General features: G+C 36.6%; 1 protein-coding gene across 4 annotated transcripts; it reads left to right on the plus strand.

Annotated features, from left to right (window-relative positions):
• Positions 1-33: 33 nt before the first annotated feature.
• LOC120437095 lies at positions 34-19,839 on the plus strand. 4 transcript variants are annotated; one of them, XR_005610837.1, is made up of 13 exons: positions 34-2,874; positions 3,551-3,617; positions 3,976-4,131; positions 4,592-4,684; positions 4,992-5,187; positions 6,988-7,067; positions 10,793-11,146; positions 11,512-11,612; positions 14,599-14,738; positions 14,884-15,285; positions 15,782-15,876; positions 18,025-18,357; positions 18,596-19,839. XR_005610837.1 is itself a non-coding variant. In XM_039607817.1 (8 exons), exons 1-6 carry the CDS (start codon positions 10,618-10,620, stop codon positions 15,798-15,800), a joined length of 720 nt encoding a protein of 239 aa, XP_039463751.1. In that variant the 5' UTR covers positions 8,872-10,617; the 3' UTR covers positions 15,801-15,876; positions 18,025-18,357; positions 18,596-19,839. The 4 variants fall into 4 exon arrangements, 3 of the variants coding, with proteins under 3 accessions (XP_039463751.1, XP_039463752.1, XP_039463755.1); XM_039607817.1 differs by lacking the exons at positions 34-2,874; positions 3,551-3,617; positions 3,976-4,131; ... (1 more) ...; positions 4,992-5,187; positions 6,988-7,067 and adding an exon at positions 8,872-10,669 and having other exon boundaries at positions 14,884-14,937; XM_039607818.1 differs by lacking the exons at positions 34-2,874; positions 3,551-3,617; positions 3,976-4,131; ... (2 more) ...; positions 6,988-7,067; positions 15,782-15,876 and adding an exon at positions 8,873-10,669.
• Positions 19,840-20,722: the final 883 nt, after the last annotated feature.

Consider the following 20,722-nt stretch of genomic DNA (forward strand, 5'->3'; position numbering starts at 1 on the left):
AGCAAAAAATCCTGGCACAACTTCACCTGCTTCCAAGGTGCATGGAGAAGATGAAAGAATTAAAAAAGCAGGAACTCCAACAACACTTGAGAAACGAAGAACAGCTTTAATAATTGACCAACGCGTTTCGGCTTGTGGCCTTCATCAGGGTCATGACCCTGATGAAGCTGTTCTTCGTTTCTCAAGTGTTGCTGGTCTCTAACTGGTCCATCCCAGAACCTCAGATCAATGTGTTCAAAAGATTTTTTTTTTTCATGTTTTATGTATTTTTAATCACTTAATTAGACTTTACCTATATTGACTGTACCTTTAAAAGTTTAGCTTTTTTCAACATAAACAGTCAGAAAATACATATTAAAATGTTTAAAATATTTTAAATAATTTTAAATTTTACATTTTGTTTGTTTGTTCTTGTTCACACAGCATAGATGTGGTTTCTGTGCAGGACTAAAATAGTTTTGTTCTCATTTGTTTTTCTGTGGTTCTGTGGGTTTCACCAAAGTGTCAGATGGGATATTTATCTCTTCCAATTTGGTTGTGGCTAACCAATGCATGCCCCTGTTTAACACAGAAAACAATCCAACAGAATAAACATTAACCTACAACACCAGCAGCTTTTTAGTGAGTACTGAAGCTGAACAGAAAAGCTTTAGTACTGACTGTATGAAGAGTTTTAATTTCTTTATTTCCGTAATGAGCTGGAAATCAACCAACAGATGCAGGGATGGAAAATTGTTTCATTTTCATTAATTAATTGTTTAATAAGAAAATTCTACATTAGCAGCTTTAAAATGGGAATATTTACCTTTTTGTTGTTGTTGTTGTTTTAATGATTTGAAACTTCTAATTTGTTTGTCTGCTACTCAGTCAAAATAAAGTGATTTCAGTATATTATCTTGGACTGTATTAAAATTATATAAGCACGGGGGAGAGTAACCTGGTTATATTAGTAGATAGTAATTGTTTGGTCATCTATTTATTGAAAAGCTGTTTTATTGATTGCTCCTTCTTCAGGGAAACATTTATAGTGTCTTCGTCAGTAGTTTAAGATCAGAACAGAAACCTGAACTGTTTTAGTGTCTGATAAATTACAAACTTGAACATGTGACTCAGACTGGATCACATCTCCTGAACAAGCTCAGAGACAATCTTGCATTAACCCTCTCAGTCAAGCTTGATAGACGAGTCTTGTATATTGTCTGCTGCCATCTACTGGTGAAACTGGCTGTTACATCAGGCTTCAGTGTTAAGATTTTAACCTCTTAACGTCCACCAGTTTGGATAAGTAGGTTATATTTTACTCACATCACATTCATTTCATTATCATCAGTGATCATTTAAATTCTTAACGGCTTCAAGTAATAATAATTTATTTGTGTGTTTTGTTTTGTTTTTTTTGTTTGTTTGTTTGTTTATTTTTTCAAGATATTGCTGTTGTTGTGTCGATGTATTGTGTTGTTGTTTGGGTTATTGAAAGTCCCCAAGTGTGGGATTCCACATGCTGCCAGAGGAAGACAACTAGCATTTTATTAGGAAGAGTACAACATCGGCCTCCTGTTTCTTTTAATAAACTATTGAAAGCATCATTTAAACAACAACACCTCCCTCTCATGATCTAATATATATCGCACAGATGTGAGTGTAATGTTCCCTTTTCACCTAATAGTGGCAGTTACTATTACTATTATTATTATAAGTTATTACTTACTGATATCAATGGTTAAGCACTACTGTGAAAGTATTTTATTAAAAAGTCAATTGCCTTCCTGTGGGCGTGTCGGCACATTATGTTCAAAATGCCAGGCATTGTTTCTTCCACATTTTCTGTATGTTTTAAGTGATATTTATTTACAGATATTATTTTTCTATTGCTAGAAATATTTTTATTTCCAAAATATGAGAGTCTTAAATGTACAATATTTTTAACCCTTGTTAAAAAACTTGTCAAAATCTGTCATGGTGAGCTGACAAGGGTAGGACCCAAACACAGGAGACAGACAAAAGATGAACTTAAAGAGGCATCTTTTATTTGCTTTAATACTTGACTGAAACAAAGTACAAAAATAAAACAAAAAATGCTAAAAGAAGCAAATAAAGACCCTGACAACTAAAACACTTATAACTGGGAGACCGTGAAACAGACACACAGCTACTGTGAAGGATGTGACAATGAAGTGAAGGAGACTGAAGACTTAAATACACGTGCAGGATAGTGAACAGAATAGGCGGGAACACAGCTGGGACTAAACAGACACAACCAGACAGGGAGGAAGCAAAAGTGAATACACTAGCACAAGATGCGGGACTATCAAAATAAAACAGGAAGTAAGACAAATACATAGACACAGACACAGGTTTAAGACAGACTGGGCAGACAGAGAGGGAACATGGAACACGGAGGCAAGAGCAACTAAATGCTGTTATGATTTGGCGCTATATAAATAAAATTGAATTGAATTAAATGAGAAACATGGAACAGAAGGAAAGCACAGTGATGGAAAACTAAAGACTAGAAACTACATTCAAAAAAATGAATGAGGTGGATTGTTCAGTGTATATTAATTATTTATTTTCATTTTACTTAAAATATATGTTTTTGTTAAGTTAACATGTGTTTTTCTAATCAAGTCTATGTAATTGTGTCTATTATTCACTGTACATAATACTAATGTGTTACTTGATGGCATAACATTTAAGTTAAGTCAATTAGGATCGATATACTTTGTATATCCACTAGGTGGCAGTAATGCAAAAACAGTTGTAATGAAACCGCGAAGAACAACAAGGTTTCACGGCTTGGGCCTGCTCATGAGCAAGACTTCAAATTTAACTTAAAAACGTTGTTTTGGCGCCAAGCTGCTGTTTCTTTGAGAGGTAAGACCACTTTTTTCTTTGACTGTGTTGTGTAGTATCTACATGTCGAGCATGGTTATATTTTGCGTTTGTCTTATAAGACATGTTATATCGTTTGCGTGCGCTTGTTCTACATTAGTTTTACTGGGTCCTGGACATGCTTAACATGCTTATTTTGTGGACTGTGTAAGAAACATTTTTATTGTTTTTGGTTTTATTAAGGGATTAGCTACAGGGGTTCATGAGGTTATTTTTTCATTTGCTTTCTTGGGATTCCTTTACTGTAATCCGAGAGTCATAAATAGGATAGCATAAAGTGACATTTAAAATCCAAAAAGTCGAGGGCGAAAGCCACTGTGACACCATTGTTATGCTCTATCAGTAATCTGTATTATGTAAAAATGGTCTGTAAATACAGCATGTTTCCTAGCGGAGTTATACATATCAGCATAGTTATAAATTACAGTTTGTTAAATCACACACTTACTTTTTTAAATAAAATTATTCACGACATGTGAGTGGACAGACAATGGAGGCCGACAGACCTGGTGATAATTGCTTCTATAGAAAGTTAGCACATGGCAGTGTCAATCTCTTGCTTTTCTTCGGAGTAGTATTTTATTTAGTTGTAATTCAATCAATAATTTGCTTCTTGAAATTAAGTAATGAATTTCTTGTTTTACTTTATAAATTTCAGATCCTGGCCTTTACCTGCTCCCTCCTATACTGATGTGGTGTATGTGGTACTGCTGAGCTTGTATGTGGTATGTGAACTGTTATACTTTTAAAAACAAAACTATTTTATAAGTTAATTTTCCTTTAGTGACGCATCCCATGCCCCTGTTATTTCTTCTCCAGATCTGAACCATTGTAAAGGTTGCAGTTCAAGGGCCTGAGTTATGAAATTCTTTTCAGATCAGCTGTGATCAATATTTTTTGGAACTTGATAAATAACAATAAAAGCTGTAATGGCTCCATTAGCATTTTGTGTAAATGTTTGTGTTAAAATTATAGCTTTAATGAGGTCTTTCTACATTAGTTTCAGTTATAAAGTATGTATATGTGTACATATAGTATGTATATTTACAGTAACGTATGTTGTGTTTGTTGACATGTTTTCAGGTGGAAGCAGAATTTGTGAGGATTACTACTGCTCCACTTGTTCCAAGGCTTTTTGCACAACTTGACCAATACACTGACCAGCTCATAAAAGTCTTCAAGAAAAAAGGAGGCGCTGCAGTGAAGTAAATTAGACAAATTTTGGCCCCAGCCACAAATGTGCGTTATTCTGTTGGTAGCAAAATATTATGGCTAATAAGATCACTTTCAAATTTAAACAGCTAGTGTATGGTAGCTGCACAGTGTACTTACATTTATATTAAGCAAGACAAAGTTTGGTACTCAAAACTTTGGAAAATTAAAATGACCTAAACATAAGTAAAATCTGATCCCTCAATTTCAGATTAAACCATAAGTGAATGTTTTTATGTTAAAGATCAGTTTTTGAATGCAAAAAAGATGATGTATTAGTTTGTTTATACCTCCATTATGGACATATATAATGTGGTGGAAACCCTACCCAACAGGTTAACTATTCATGTCCATGTGATGATTAGTTGGTCTTGTGTATATGTCCATCTGTGCAGTGAATATGTCATTCATTTTGCGTATAATGTGAGTTTGTGTCATCCTAAAGTATTTCTGTTTTCTCTTCCTGTATCTCTGCCACTCTCTACAGAAGGAAACTATTGAAAAGGGGAGGGAGTGTGTCCTCAGGGCACTACCTTTCTACCTGAATGAAGACCCAACCATCCTCTTCAAAGAATAATTGGTTGGTAATTTTAGTTTAGTTTTTTATCTGTATTAAACCAAATTTTGAATAACTAATGTTGTTGCATGTTGTAATGTTGTTGTTGTTGTAATTTGCATGGAACCTGTTTAAATGTTTTGGGGAATCTTCTTGTATACCCAAACTATTTATATTTATTGTTGAATCTGTAGTCTAAAATAGTAGCGCACTGGGGTGCATGTTCCTAATATTGTGTTTACTTCATTAAAGGGTAGCTTTGGCTCTTTTTTTTTCTTTTCTTTTTTTTTATTTAACTGGATGCCATTTTCTTTGTTTTTTTGTGTCTAAGCTACAGCTACAGCTGTTCAGAGGAGCTGGAACAAATTACCCTTGCTGTCTTCACCATCGAAAAAGCTGATGTCAGCACTCCTCCAGCCGATGTGGGTATAACCATCTAGGGTGTTCTGCATGACCTGGAAAACATGGCCTTTGAAGTACTTCAGAAGCTCTTCCTTCATCTGTATGTCAGCAGACTCTTGACCAAGGTACAGATGCTCAAGAATAAACTGAATGAATAAGCCAACCCTTAATTTGGATGATGAATGTTCTGTCAGATGGACAGAAGTTTTTCAGAGGCTGAATGGGAATAAAATGGTAATTTGTTGAAAATGACAGATAAAGGAAAATTACATTTAAGAGAAATTTTGAAAAGTTTGTAAACTACTACAATTTGAGAGATTTTACTCTTGTGGGTGGAGGGGGGGCTAGTAAGAGACAATCAAAAGTATTGAGATTTAAAGGATTTAATTGAGAGATGATACTGCACCAGAAATGTTGAAGGGTGGTGTGTATATTAGCGTTCAAGGTATATTGTTATGAGGTGGAAATATGTTCATATTCTGTTTGTGTTACATTGTGTGCATTGTAAAGGTGATTGCAATACATACTAAGAATAAGGGTAAGTTAGGAATGCAGGATGAATGTATATTTTGCGGACTTTTAAAGACGAACAATTGTTTCCATGTTAAAATGTTTACAACCCAAGTTTCTTGCCCAAACACTGGTAAAATAAACGTTGAGTGTGGCAAGTGTTAAATGGTTACTGTTGTGCTGTTGCAAAAAAACTGAACGCTGACAAGCTGTTTTATTGTTAGACCATAATGCTGGCATGCTTTATTTAAGTTTTATTTGGGATGGTGATATAATTTTCTTTGATTGCTAATATCAGTGGACTATTTATCATTATTATTATTATTATTATTATTATTATTGTTATTACAACATTATTTTTATTTTAACTGTGGCTGTTGAGGTGGACACTTCACTTTGCATTGTTAAAGGAAAGCACTTCATTGGCGTTGTGTTACTGGACTGACCCTAAGCAATCATTGCAAATAGCAACTTTGCTATCCATTTTAGACACTAAAAGAAAAAACACTCCACAGACCTTACTAGCATCACATGTGCGTAACTCAAGTGTCATCTTATCAACATGTTATGTGGTCTTCAATGTTTTTTTCTTCTATTTCTGGCAGATACAGACATTTAATTTAAAGTCTTGATGTTGCATCTGTCTACATACTGTTAGTTACTAACCCTAATGACCTGTTGTGTTTTATTTTGGACTGGGTTTACACAAATGCTCACTGAATGTGTTGGCAATAAAAAAAATTTAAAAAAATAAGTTGGATGTACTTAATTCATTTGTGTGGAACCTGTTGACAAAATAGATTTATGTAAAACTAATTAGTAAAGCACAAGGTGGCTGAAAATATAATATTTGAATTAATCTAACTTAAATTGAACATTTTACTGCCCCAAATAAGAAATGTGTTGAAGTAACTAATCTAAACTATCTAACCTGTAAATATATCATTTATGTTCATACAACATAATTTGATTTAGGTAGTCTTAAATATCTCTTGTTAATGTTAAGTAGTTTTTTAAAATTAGATGAACTAAAGATTTTTGCTTTAAACTAACACAATGCAATTTCGTGGAACCTGTTGACAAAATAATTTTAATTAAAGTCAACGTTTCATTTTTTTGAGTGTATAAATGTAACATAAGCAGAAAACAATTAAGAACCAAAACCACAAATGACAGTAAATCACTGGGTGACCCAGTGTTCATGACATATTCTGTGTTCCTTGCAGTGGACAACAGGAATTACTACCTTTCCTTTGGAACCTCTGCCCATATTTAAAACAGAGAAATGGAAAAGGGTTTTTTTTAGAGTTGAAGAGGCGGTCCAGACATTAGAGGAAGGAAGGTGACAGCTTGGAGGAGGTGATACCAGCTTTCAAGGACACAATAATGTAATGACTGTGTTTGCTTTATTTTAGAGAAACACACCACCACACCTCCAACCTCTATCCTTGAATATCCACCTGCAGTGAGAACATCAGAGCAAACAGGCTCAGAGGTATGTCTGTGCTTCATTTAGTGTAAAGAAAATAAATCTGTTCCCTGAGAGGTTAACCTGTTCCTTTAAAGTGGTCAGGAAGTGTATCAACAACATGAGCAGGAGTCAAGGGCTGAACTAAAACCTAACTGATCCTTGACTGATAATTATGAAGCATCGCTAGCACATCACTACACTATAATGAAACTATATCCTATACACCAGCCTATTTTGAGGTTTTATTTTTGAGACAAAATGAAACTTTTACACAGAAGACAAAAACGATTTTTCATCCAGCTGAGAGATTTTGAAGAGGTTTTTTTTTTTTTGGAAAAAAAAAAGGTTGATAAACTGACAGGTATGGAACGCCAGGACTGCCATAATGAATTAATTAAATACACCATTAAATAATGAATTAAAAGTGGCAATAATTAATTAAAATTGGAATTAATTAATTAAATAAATAGTTATGACACATGTAATTAATTAATTATTGACACATTTAATTAATTAATTATTGACACATTTAATTAATTATTTCATGATATATTTATTTATTTCATTTTGGCAGTCCTGGCGCCTGGCTCTCATCTTGAATTAATTTTATCTGTCAGCCTCACCCATCAAACTCAGGGGGCGGGGTTAACGCTGATCGACTCAAAACCATTGCTTTGGCCTGGTGGCCATTGTTTTTAGCCCACAACAACTGGCAGAACTGAATTTTGAAAAACCCTGTTTGTGTGTCACCAAATACAGTTTTAATATTTTTTTAGCCGAGAATGTAGTGGTTTAATCTTCATATGTCTGGTCGGTTTGTCAAGATACAGCCTCTTTGCAAAAGTGTTTCGATGATTTCGGAGATGTCTGCCCAGTCTCATGGCAAAGCGTGGGATAGACCCGCTCGCCTCGCAAGCAAACGAGCTGTTACCACCGACAAAGCGCAGGCCCCGGTACACAGCTGTAATAATTCCCGCTGACACTGACTTCTTTTACTGAGGTTATATTTATCGGGGTTTTATTTCCTGATGTTCGTATGTGTCCTACGTGTTTCAGTCGCCAATTCTGAATTATAACTAACATTAAAAACATGTTTAAGGAGGAGAGAGAGCAAATAAATTCGATTAACAGCTGATCTTTGGGTTTTTGTTCAGTAATCTGCGTGACCTGCGTATAATCGCAGAAGAGAGATAACGTGGGTGTTTCTTTCATGTAGTAACTGCTGGCTTTAACTGTACAAAGGTTGTTTGACACTATGAAACACATACAGACTTCATGATGTTCGGCTAATATTTTTATTGTGAATATTAATCATGAGGGTAAACGGCCCTGTACACCACGGAGCGAGGTCAGCATATATTTGATGATTGTCAGCACAAAGAGGGAGAGAGAGGAACAGAGAGGGAGAGAGAGGAACAGAGAGAGAGAGAGAGGAACAGAGAGGGAGAGAGAGGAACAGAGAGGGAGATGGAGAATGAGGACAGAACAGAGATGAACAAGAGCAGGTGAGACACACATGTTAGTCAAATGATTGTTTACCAAAAGTATCACCGTATCATAGGTACTCATGTATCTCGTACCATTAAGTTATGCAGGCTTGTTTGCACAACAAGGCTAAATAATTATATAAACTTTTCTAAATAGTGGACTTTGGTAGAATTAAAAAATAAGTGTAGTGCAGGTCTATGATGATTTTTAGTGCTACTATCATCTAGTTCTGATTCTAGTTCTGTCTTGGTTAAGTCCTAAGTAGTCCTGATTTTGAACTGTTGTAGTCCTGTTTTAATTCTGGATCAGTTCTGGGTCTGGTTGACCCCCCCCCCCCCGCGCAATCCCACATGCATACTACCCTTTAGGGCTAAGCCCCGGGTGTTTGAAATGTCTGCCTCCGCCTCTGATTCTAACTCTACAATCTGAATGTTGCAGCAGAAATTAAAACTCATCCAAGAAGCCAAAAAAATTCCAATCTTCTAATGTCCAGTTTTGGTGAGTTTGTGTGAATTGCAGCTTCAGTTTGCATTTCTCAGGGGGAAAGAGTATCACCCAGTGTGATCTTCTGCTGCAGTAACCCATCTGCTATACATTTAAATGTGTTGTGTATTCCGAAATGCTCTTCTGCATGCCCTGATCGTAACAAGAGGTTATTTAAGTTACTGTTGTCTTCGTATCAGCTTGAGACAGTCTGGCCTTTCTCCTGTATATAGAGTTGTATATATAGAGTATATAGAGTTTTTCATTCAGAGAACAGCTGCTCTATTTCCTCTTTGTCAGACTCTTCTCTGTAAACCCAGGAGAGAAATCCCAGCAGATCAGCAGCTTCTGAAACAGACAGCTGGTCTGGCACCAACAACCGTTCAGGGTCACCCGTATCACCTTTCTTCACCATTACAATGAGAACACAAATCCATGAAGAAAAAAAGATTTATGAAACACATTTCAGTGCAAATAAAACATCTTCATGTTCCCTCGATGGTCTTGGTGTCAGAAATGAAATAAAAACAAACATTTTAAGGATAACAGACAAACAGGAAACAGCTGATTGCAGACACAGCTTTAGTTACTTATTGAAATTCACAAAATCATTTTGTTGTTTTTGAAAGAGTTTAATGTCAATACAAAGTCAATCTCAGCAGATAGTGCACTTACAAAAACTGTGAACCACTGATATAAATAAGACTATTTTGGTGTCACTCAGCTCTTTATTTTCTGTCCTTTAAGCAAATTTCTATATACGTGACTTTCAATCTGTTTCTTGTTAAACACAGACCACCAGATTCCAGTAATGTATTGCTGACAGGGCACTAACCATTAAATCCTTTTTTCTTTTTTTTCTTTTTTTTAAGACAGTGCAATAATAAAGCTGATCTTTGTTAGCTTCTTTTTTTGCTGCCGTGTGCTCTCAGAGACAAACAGCCTACAGATGTAGCTGGTCTGAGCTCCATGAGCTGTAAAAAGTACTGCCAGCAGAATAAAATCAAACAAAAACAGTTTATTCTCTGCAGCACAAACTACGTGTAATGTGGTTCATCATAAGTTACTAAGCTGATCTCCACATATCTGTGTGAAATCTGAGATCTCAGTCAGCGCCTTCTCTTTCTGTTATTTAACCTGAGGAGGTTTAAAACAGAAGTTTTGTTTTCAGCACATATAGCAGCTACAGAAGGAGCAGCACCTGACCCACATAACATATAAAGACTTTTAAAAAATTACTTCTTTTTTTTTTTGCTAATGCTTTGGGGTACTGTTCATATTTTAGATCAGGATCCATTCTCAAAAACCAAAATTTTGTTCCAGTGAGTCTCAAGCTTTGTTACGTTTATTTGAGAAAAAAAATAAAAGCTTGTTGATCAGTGTAATCAGTCACTCAGGAGGAGGAGAGAAACAACGTCCTGTGGATTAGAAACCTCTCTGTGTGATAGTTTTAATCACGGCATGATGACATTGCTATGTCAGCCTTTCCTTACTGGAACTTCTTTCAGCCACACTCATTTCTTTAACTCTGTACAGGAAACTTGTTTCATGTAAGTATAATCAGCTCTGCTGCTGCTCGGTGGTCTCCATCCTTCTGTCCCAAATGGCTTCTTTCAAATTCTTCCTCTTTTTGTCTCTAATCTCAGACTTAACAGGTGAGCAAAATGAACATTTTTATTCATGTTTTAATTCCTTGCTTAGTCCCATGTGATCCATTTAACTGGTTAACTCTAAACCCCAAACCAGGAAATAATAGTTTATAATTGTGATGTCTTCAGCTTTTCAGCAGGATGTTCAGGTGAAGCTTGGAGATGACGTCACTCTCCAGTGTCAGGTTTCCACAGATGAAATAATCTCAGTGCTGAAGTGGAGCAGAGCTGACCTGAACACAGACGGCTACGTCTACTTCTACAGGAACAAACGCTCCTATGAAAACTACCAACATCCATCTTTTCATGGTCGAGTGAAGCTGAGGGACCCGGAGATGAAGGATGGAGACGTTTCTCTGATCCTGAAGAAAGTCACGTTTAATGACACTGGGATTTATGAGTGTCACGTAGCAGTGAGGAACCCTGTGAGAAGTAAAAGAGTTCACACTGAGATCAGTCGCTTCATCAACCTCACAGTCACAGGTGAGTTTGTGGAGCTCACACTCAGGAGTTAAAGGTCTGATATCATCAAATGTAAACTAAAAACTTCCTCCCAGCTTTATGATCCAGTTAGAATTCTCTCCTCTTGTCCTGGTGAGTGTGTAACCCCCCCCAGCTCCCCCAGCACAGCGTGCTGCTGAAACAGGTGTTAATCATGTTTCTGTGGTTGGGAAGCAGCCGGCTGTTAAATATTTGAATATTTCTTTTTACTGCTCCCATGTTTGTTCGTTTTTTTCTGATGAGGAACTGAAGCTGTTCTCTCCATAGCATCATTTGCAGACACACAAACTTCCAGGTGAACTGCTGCTTTGGTGCCTCACAGTTTCTTACTGCCTATTTTTCTGCAGGTGAAACACATGAAAGCGTGTCAGAGAAACGAGTCGTGGAAAGAGGAGACGCAGATGAAAACATGGATGGTACTGAAAGGGTCGGAGCTCCATCTCTTCAGGTTGTTGTTCCTGTTGTTGTTGTTGTTGTTGTTGTTGTTGTTGTTGTTGTTGCTCTTTTTGCCGTTGGTTTTGTGACACACCAACAAACTTGTCAACATAAGAAGCAACGTCCAGTCAAGCTTCCTACTGAGGACTCAGATGAAGGACTATGAAGCTGCAGAAATGTATAAACTTTCTTGATGAAAACTAAAGCACTGACATTAACTCCTTTTATAAAATGTATGTATATACAGATCTTAATAAATTTGTTAGACCACATCATAAAAACAGAAAACACACACAGCATTTTAATACGAACTCAGTGAATTTTAAAAAATACTCTTCAGACTAAATTTACATTTTAAACTCAAACCTAAACCTGTACACTGTAATTATATCATATAAATAATAATAATAATTATGTTTGCATGAAAACAATTTCTCAACAAAGAGATTTCTGGTGGACAGAAACATATAATAAATGATTTTAGTAATCAAACTGCAGCACTTCACATTAAACTCCATCTTTCACAGCAGTGTCAGTTTTATTAATGTAGCAGATTTTTGGAGTCTGTTACTGAATGTTTGCACAGATTTGACTGACCTCAGGTCAGCATGCAGCTTGTTCACAAGAATGGGACCACGGTCACTGAATGCACCTTCAGCACATTTACATCTAATACTGGGAACAGTTAAACAATCTGAAGCCCTGACTGTAAATCCATTTATAAACAAACTGCAGGCCATGATTTCTAGTCTACTTCTCCTTTTCTGGATTGAGTCAGGAAGAATTAACTTCCTTGTTTTCTTTTATTTACTTTTATTAATGTGAAATCATTTAGGGAAAAAAGTTATGCAGCAATAGTTCAATCAACATCCATAATTAAGCACCAACCTTTAGTTTAAAAGGTTGCAGAGATTTGATTCATTGTTTTCACACACAGAGTCCACACTTAAATGATCTTTGGGATGTTCTGGAGAAGACTGTTTGATTCTCCAGTTATCAATACTTTACATATAATTACTGAAATTTATGCCTCATCAAATGTTTCCCTTCATCAAAGTTAAAGGCAGTCTATTGAAAGGTTGAAGGAGAGTGGGCATGTCCAGATTATGTTATATTGCACAGCTGTTCCTGATGTGCTGATGGCAGCGTTGCTACACAGAAGTTTAAATCAGGAAGTTCAAAGCATTTCTGCATCAACAGGAACTGTCTGAATGATTAAACATGTAAAAGTTTTGTAAATGTGCAAAAATGAGAGTTTGTGTTCTTTCTTTTACACTAAAGGAATCTGCATGATTTTTAATGATAATTTATTTACTTGCATCAAAGGTACCATTGAAACATTGTGTATACGATAGCTGTCCAACATGTTCACCATAAAACGAAAACAGCTGCTTTCTTATTGTGTCATTATTTTTTGGGTCCAGGCCATTTATGCACAGTTAACCAAAATGAGCTCAACACCCCCATCTTCAATCACTTTGTGCTTAAAAATCTTTTAAATGTTTAATATTTAAAAGGGATTGTTAAACCTCACTGTGAACATGATGTGAAATAAACAAACCCTCTGTGGAGCCAAAACTGAGTAGAAAAAAAGTCTGTGTATTTGTACACACTTTAAAATGGTACTTAAAGTAATTTTTCTTCCTCTGGTGGTCATGAATGAAACAATCAGTGTTTTTTTTGAACAGCTGTGAATGTAATGTTCCAGTTTGACCTCCGGGTGGCAGTGTTGTCTCACGTTGGCTAAGCATACAGAAGAGTATACTGTAAGAACGTGTTAAAGCATTAAAAAGGGATTTTTTTTTTAAAACGATTTTTTCCCTTCTTCACCAGATTCAACAAAAGGCACACCACTCAGAATTCTTCTAAACATCTGGATATTAATATTTGTCCCCCACACCACAAAGAAGACATATAATCTTAATTACAGATCAGTGCAGAAGAATTTATCCACTGCAATATTTCAGTTTGACCTCATATGGCAGTGTGTTTTTTACGACCCAGACTATAAATAACATCCAGCCATCCATTCGCTTCCAATGATCCTTTTCAGGGTCGCGGGGGGTGCTGAAGCCTATCCCAGCTGTCATGCAGTTTGTGGGGATAGCTTAACTGATTGGTCGAAATTGCCCATAGGTGTGAATGCGGGAGTGAATGTGAGTGCGAATGGTTGTCTGTCTCTGTTAGCCCTGCGACAGACTGGGCATTAACAGGAAAAGGGGGGCACAAATAAATACTTTTCTTTCTTAATCTCATTTAAAATGTCTAGCTTTAATAAATAATTATCTGAATCTTCAAACCAAAGTTTTTATCTGACGTAAAATGTATAGAAATCATACATATACCAACAAGACAGTTGTCATCACTTTCACAACAGCGTTTTCATTCAAAGGCTTTATGGCTTTTCCTGTAATACCTGGTGGGCTGGTCTGTAGTCAAAATGCCTGGGCCGATTTTTTGTCCCAGTCCATCCCTGGTTGCAGTTCTAATTCAGCCATGCCACACCACACAGCACTGAGAACTTCTCTTTGACAAAAAACAAACCAAATAAAACTATCCTGTTGGCTCTCTTTCATTTTAAAACCTCATATATGGCAGAATGGTCCAAAAGTTTAATGTGAACATTCTGCAAGAAGTACTGAGTTTCGGGCATGGTACTTTGACACAGTACATTTATGTGTTTAGAAATAAAAGCTGCACATAAATAACAAAGAGCTGCTTCTTTTTCTCCAGTTGTTTAAACTATTTGTAGAGACAGAGAGAATCAGTCTGATCACTGGAACCAGTAACAAATGTACTGAGCAACATACTGACATCACTGCTGAGCCAAGTTGACCAGGATACAAACATGATTAACACTATAATGAATAGTTTAACACCGGTTTAACATTTGCCTTGTAAATCAGGTTAACAATGAAATACATGTTGGTGGCTGTTTGATTCAGAGGTCTCTTTTATCTTTAGTTTTTTAACCATTTACTTTTTGTTTAACTTTTTAGTTTTCTGTGACCAATTTTGAGGAACTTCCTTCTGACCTATTGAAAAAACAACAGGGTGTATGGACTTTGTCAGTGGATAATTTTTCCATCCTGATGATCAGAAGAGTGTTTGAGGGTTTCAGAGATCCTTCAGATCAACAGTAAGTGTTCATGAGCTTGTAATAATTTTACCAAGTATCTATAATTTCACAGACAGTGTGGAGTGGGAATTTCTCTTTATATCTACCTGTGTTAGTGGAAAAAGGTTCTCATTCTTATACTTCTTTCTTTTCCTTTGAATTTGAGGTATTTGTTTGTCACATGTCTGGACTTGCAGCTGCTCAAACAGGACAAACAAAGGTGGGGGTGAAAATGTTGATGCAGGTCACAGATGTCTGATATAAAACAGCTGACAGAAAATACAGGTTAGTTTAGTCTGCAGCTGTTTGATACAGACATACCTTTACTTTGGGATTTTAAACTTTTACATTTTTTATGATTTGATTTTTTTTTATTTCTCAAATATTTACATCTGAGTAACTTTTTACTTCTTTGTAACAAAACTTCAGTCGCTTCCTTTTCACCTACTGAAAAACCGATGGGACATACTGACCTCACAGTTTTTTATCTGTCAGTAGATCATTTTATTTTTTCCACTCTGATGATCAGAAGAGTGTTTGAGTGTTTCAGAGATCCTTCAGAACAACAGTAAGTGTTTAATATGACATCTTTAAGTCTTCTAAGTAATCTGACAGGTTGACTGATTTCACAGGCAGTGTTGAGTGGGAGTTTCTCTTTATATGTTTGTGTTAGTGGAAAATGTGATGGAACTTTCCCTGCAGTGCGATCAGCTGTGGTCAATCTTTTTAATTATTGCACACAGGACAGCTAAACAGACAGCGAACATCACTGTCCCACAGTCGGGAGAGCTCTGCCCTTGAGACGCCACAGGTCTCTTTTAAACCCTCACACACACACACACACACACACACACACACACACACACACACACACAACAAAGTGTTGATACAGGTCACAGATGTCTCTCATATAAAACAGCTGACAGGGAAATACAGGTTAGTTTAGTCTGCAGCTGTTTGATACAGACATACTTTTACCTTCAGATTTTAACTTGTTATAACAGTTTTTATTTTATATTTATATCTGTGTAACATGTTTTCTTTTTCTAAAAACACTTCTGTAGGTTCCTGCTGACCCAATGAAAATGCTGATGGGGAATACCAGCCTCACACTTTTCTGTCACTGGATAATTTTTCCATCCTGATGATCAGAAGAACAGTAAGTGTTTTTTGGGGTTTTTTTTTAAATGATGCTCCCACACAACTTAAAGACAATCAAAGGTGGACAAAGTTCTCTGTGGTTTGATGGAGGCTACAGCTAAATGCTGCCTCCTCCATAGTACAATATACATTTATACAGTGACGTCATGTTGAAGTCCTTTGGCTGATGATGGTCTTTAGTATGTAGCTGATGGTTGATGATGAGATGTTTGTGTTGTTCTGTGGAGATCATTCAAGAACTGAACCTGTTAAACACTCAGACCTGCTTTAGATTTCACCGCTTTAGTTATGACGCACTTATTTATGGTCACCCTACAGCAGCGTAAACACACGTGACTCTAACGTGACTTCCTGCAGAGACGATGAATTGGACGTATTGAGTTTGAACGAGTGTCTAAAAAGTCAGATCTGTTCTCACAGTCAGAGACTTTCAGGATCATTTAAACCTTAAATTTAATCTCATGTAGTCAGGATTTAAACTCAGGTTCAGTTATTTCAATAAAACCATCCTGAGACATTTAGAACAATCGAAGCGTCGGAGTTGAAGAAGACGGAAATGTCTGCTGTGACTGCGTCGCTCTGCTCGACTTTGCTGTTTGTCGGCCTCTTCGTGTTTGTCTCTGCAGGTGAGATTCACTCTGTGGGACAGAGAGGAAAAGCATCGGTCTGCTTTACATGTTAACAACATTTCCTGAAGAATTATTTTCATATTGATTCAGTTTTTCCGTGTTTGTGAAGGAGACACGAGGCTGGGTGGAGTCTGTGTGGACCTAACATGTCGGTGTGACCAGATCTCACAGAGACAAAGAAGTGTAATGTGTGTGTCAGTGTGATGTGTTGGAGTTTCAGGAGTCAGTATACAGCCAGGGGCAGATCTACAGAGGTGGCATGGAGTGGCATGTGCCACCATATAATTTGCCACACCGAGTGCCACCATAGTTTTTTATTAATGTTCTTTATTAAGTGGTGGCACATGTCACTCCATGCCACCTCTGTAGATCAGCCTCTGAGTTTTAAATGGTTGTACAAAAAAAGTCAGAATCATTGGCTACATTTTAAAGCATATTACACAATGTAAAAATGTGTAAAGAAATGACTCTGACTTCTGTAGCTGTAGCTACACAAAGGCAGCATACAGAGACTCACAGTGTCTCATAATGAGAGGCTGCTTTCTCTCACACATTATGTTCAATTATTATCAAGACGTGTTTGTGGAACCTGCAGGAGCTCAATTCAGTAAGTAAACTGTGAAAAACACAAGAAACCAAATGTCTGTGAGTTCATAACAAACAATAACATATCCTCACATTAATAATGAGGATTATAAAAAATACTCTATGAAAATAATAAAAATAAAACATTCTGATGTCGTTAACATTATTAAATACAAAGTTACAGTAAAAAAAACAAACATATTTCTTAAACGTGAAAGAAAATAAACTACCCCTATAATCTCTCCACGTTTGGTATCGTCCACTGAGCACTTCCTGTATATAGTTTGCTGGTTTATGAGGCCCCTGCTTTGCTCAACAGACCCTCAGCACCACTGAAAGATTTGTTTAATTTTATGTATTAATTATATATTATGCAGTAATTGTTATATTTGTAATAAGTTGTGTTGGACTAACTGTTTCTGGTAAATCTCATCTGTAACACTACGGTTTTAATTCATTTGAAGGCCGGACTCAGAAACCAGTCTGATTTGTTATCATCTATCGTCCACCGAGTTTATATCTGATTTAGTGCTCAGCTCAGATCCATGTAGATGCTAAAATTGAGTCTAATAACAGATGAAATGTGTTATTAGACTCAATTCTCTCAAAATGTAAAAGAACCCACCACTTTAATCACACTCTAGATCTTGTTTTAACATATGGAAAAAAACTGAACATTTAACAGTGTTTTCTTATAAACCCTCTCCTGTCTGATCATTTACTGATCACATTATATTTTTTAATGTTTCACATTAGATCTTTAGCTTACAATATGAAACACATATATGGTAAATGAATCAAACAGAACTGAATTGATGTGTGAGCTCTTTGATATCATTTCCTGTAGCTTCTTACTCTGTTTTGCTGCTATAGAAGTGAACATTTCTGCTTTGACCTTTAACCTCTTTGCTCTGTGTTGTTTTCTGTTTCAGACCAGAAAAACATCACAGCAAAGTCTGGACAGAACGTCACTCTGACATGTCGAGCTCCAAACAGCAACATTGGAGTTATAGAGTGGAGCAGAACTGACCTGAAGGAAGAATATGTCCTTTTGTACCGAGATGGACACTTAGATCAAGATCACCAGCATCCATCTTTTAAGAACCGGTCGGATCTGCAGGACAGACAGATGAAGGATGGAGACGTGTCTGTGATTCTGAAATATGTGACGATTAATGACACTGGAACATACAAGTGTTGTGTCCAGAAAGACGGAGACAGTTTGAAGCTCATCTGCAACATCACCCTGAGTGTTGATCCTCCAGGTGAGTGAGTAGAGTTGAGTGTGTGTGTGATCAGAGGTGAAGCTGCTTCCTGGTTGTTGATGTTTGTTTCTAAAGATGTTGTTGATGAGACTTTGTAGAAAGCAGCTGGTCTGAGTGATGTGATCAGAGTGCAGTAGATAATGTCTGACAGCAGTTTGAAGAGGAAATGGATTCTGTTCTGTTCTTCACTCATCACCTACCTGACAGCTGACACCTCACACCTGTTTCTCACCTGCAGGTCAGACAGGAGGAGACACGGAGGATGGAGGGAAGGAGGATGGATCTGTTCTGAAAGTTGGTCTTCCAGTTGGGGTTATTGTTGCTGCTGCTGTTGTTGTTGTTGTGTGCTACAGACGATATAAACAGAGTCTGGATTCACATCGTCCTAATGCAGAACCATAGACTGAAATGTCTGAGAGCTTCCTGAACTCTGAATCTTCTGCTGCTGAACACAAAGACAAATGATCTGAAAACAGACACCATCACTTCAGAAGGATCCACGATTTCACTCTAATATTTGACAATGAACCGTTTCATCGTCATCCTCTGCAGAAAACAGCATAACTGCTTGATAATGTCTGACAGCAGTTTGAAGAGGAAATGGATTCTGTTCTGTTCTTCACTCATCACCTACCTGACAGCTGACACCTCACACCTGTTTCTCACCTGCAGGTCAAGGAGGAGACACAGAGGACGGGTCTGTTGGACTAATAGTTGGTCTCTTAGTTTCTGCTATGGTTTCTGTTGTTGTTGTTGTTGGTTTTCTGATCTATAGAAAACATCAGAAAGGTGTTTTATAACTGAGCTGTTAAATCTCACTGTCACATGACACATGACTTGTTGATCAGCTCCAGCTGAATGAATGTTATAATGAACAGTGTTATGAAATTATTTCCATGGAGCTGCAGAGTCAGATGTTTCCTCTCCGATCTGTGAAACTTTGAACTTTTCCTACAGTGAAGGAAAATCTTCAGTCTGTTGTTGCAGTTTAAACCAGATCACACATTAGTTTAACATTTAACAATGTTTTTTGTGACTTTTCTTGTTCATTTCTTATAAATTTTGAAAGATCAGTCCTGAATTGTTTCTATTAATTTTCTTTAATTCTTAAATTTTTTGTTTTCTGTGGCCGTAAAAGATGAAAGAAGTTTTCTGACCTTTTCCTGCAGATTTTATCTGACCTGAATGAGTCCAAACAGACCACTGAACATGTGTGAAGGAAAAAAACACACAATAAAAATGCTCTTTGAAACCGTTTCCCTGCCTGAGAGATGAAGCTGAGATTTAAGTTTGTTCCTGTAACAAGAAACAAAAAGATGGAGGATCGCTCTCAGAGTGGAAACATGATTTGAAGCTGCTGTGAACAGATTTAAATGATGCTCATTTTTAGACAATGTTTTGATAACTGTGCAGGGTTATCAAACTTTTTCATTCTTCAACCTGAAAATATTTTCACTGAATAAAAATTCAAGAAAGTCAGCATATCATATTTCACAGAGAATAAATCTTCCTGGTTCTCGTCTCTCACCAACATGAATCCATCGTGTTGATCACCTCTCAGGCTGTTTGAAGCTAACTGGTGTTTGTGTGTCTCACGTACAGATTCAGTCTATTATTTGCTCCAGTTGACAAAAACATTTTCACTTTCAAACATCTTGTTCTGAGAAACCTTTGAAACTTTTCTTCAAAACAAGAAAAAAAAAATCACTATTAAACTAAACGTGCAGCACTCGGTGTTCCCATTTAGACAGGACTGATTACACTTCATGAACAGATCATAAAATCATCTCTGTCAGCTTCACCTTCATCTTTGCTGTCTGATATTTTCATTTTCAATGATTCACATATACAAGTGATCTTTGTGTGATCCCTTTCATCTTTATTCAAAGTGGAATCAAACAGACATTTCTTGAAGAACAGGAGGATTTTTAAAGTCAAACATCTAGTGGCCATATGTAAACCATGTGGGATGATAAATATTACATCATAGATGTGAGATAAATTCAGATTATGTTAGAACATCTCCTATGTGCAGCTTCGAGCCACAGTGTTTTCATTTCAATTGATTTAAGAAAAAAATCAAATGGAAGGTTTGTTTTTTTAAACTGATATACAACAAATAATTACAAATTACAAATTTAATTCACACCATGAAAACAGAGCATTGCATATATGCTGTATTTGAACCAATAGAAAGCTGGTGCTCAGAGGAAGAGGGCGGGCTTTACTTGGTGTCAGTGACAGAAATGAAAAAAGCTCAAATGAGTGAGAAGGACGATGAAGGAAACATCTGTGCTGTGTCTGCTCTGTAAGTAGAATCTCTGTGTTTGTTTGAATTCTTGTACTTTGACTGTCTGCTCTCCTG

This window comes from Oreochromis aureus, linkage group 3 (assembly GCF_013358895.1).
Source record: "Oreochromis aureus strain Israel breed Guangdong linkage group 3, ZZ_aureus, whole genome shotgun sequence".
NCBI classification, from domain to species: Eukaryota; Metazoa; Chordata; class Actinopteri; order Cichliformes; family Cichlidae; genus Oreochromis; species Oreochromis aureus.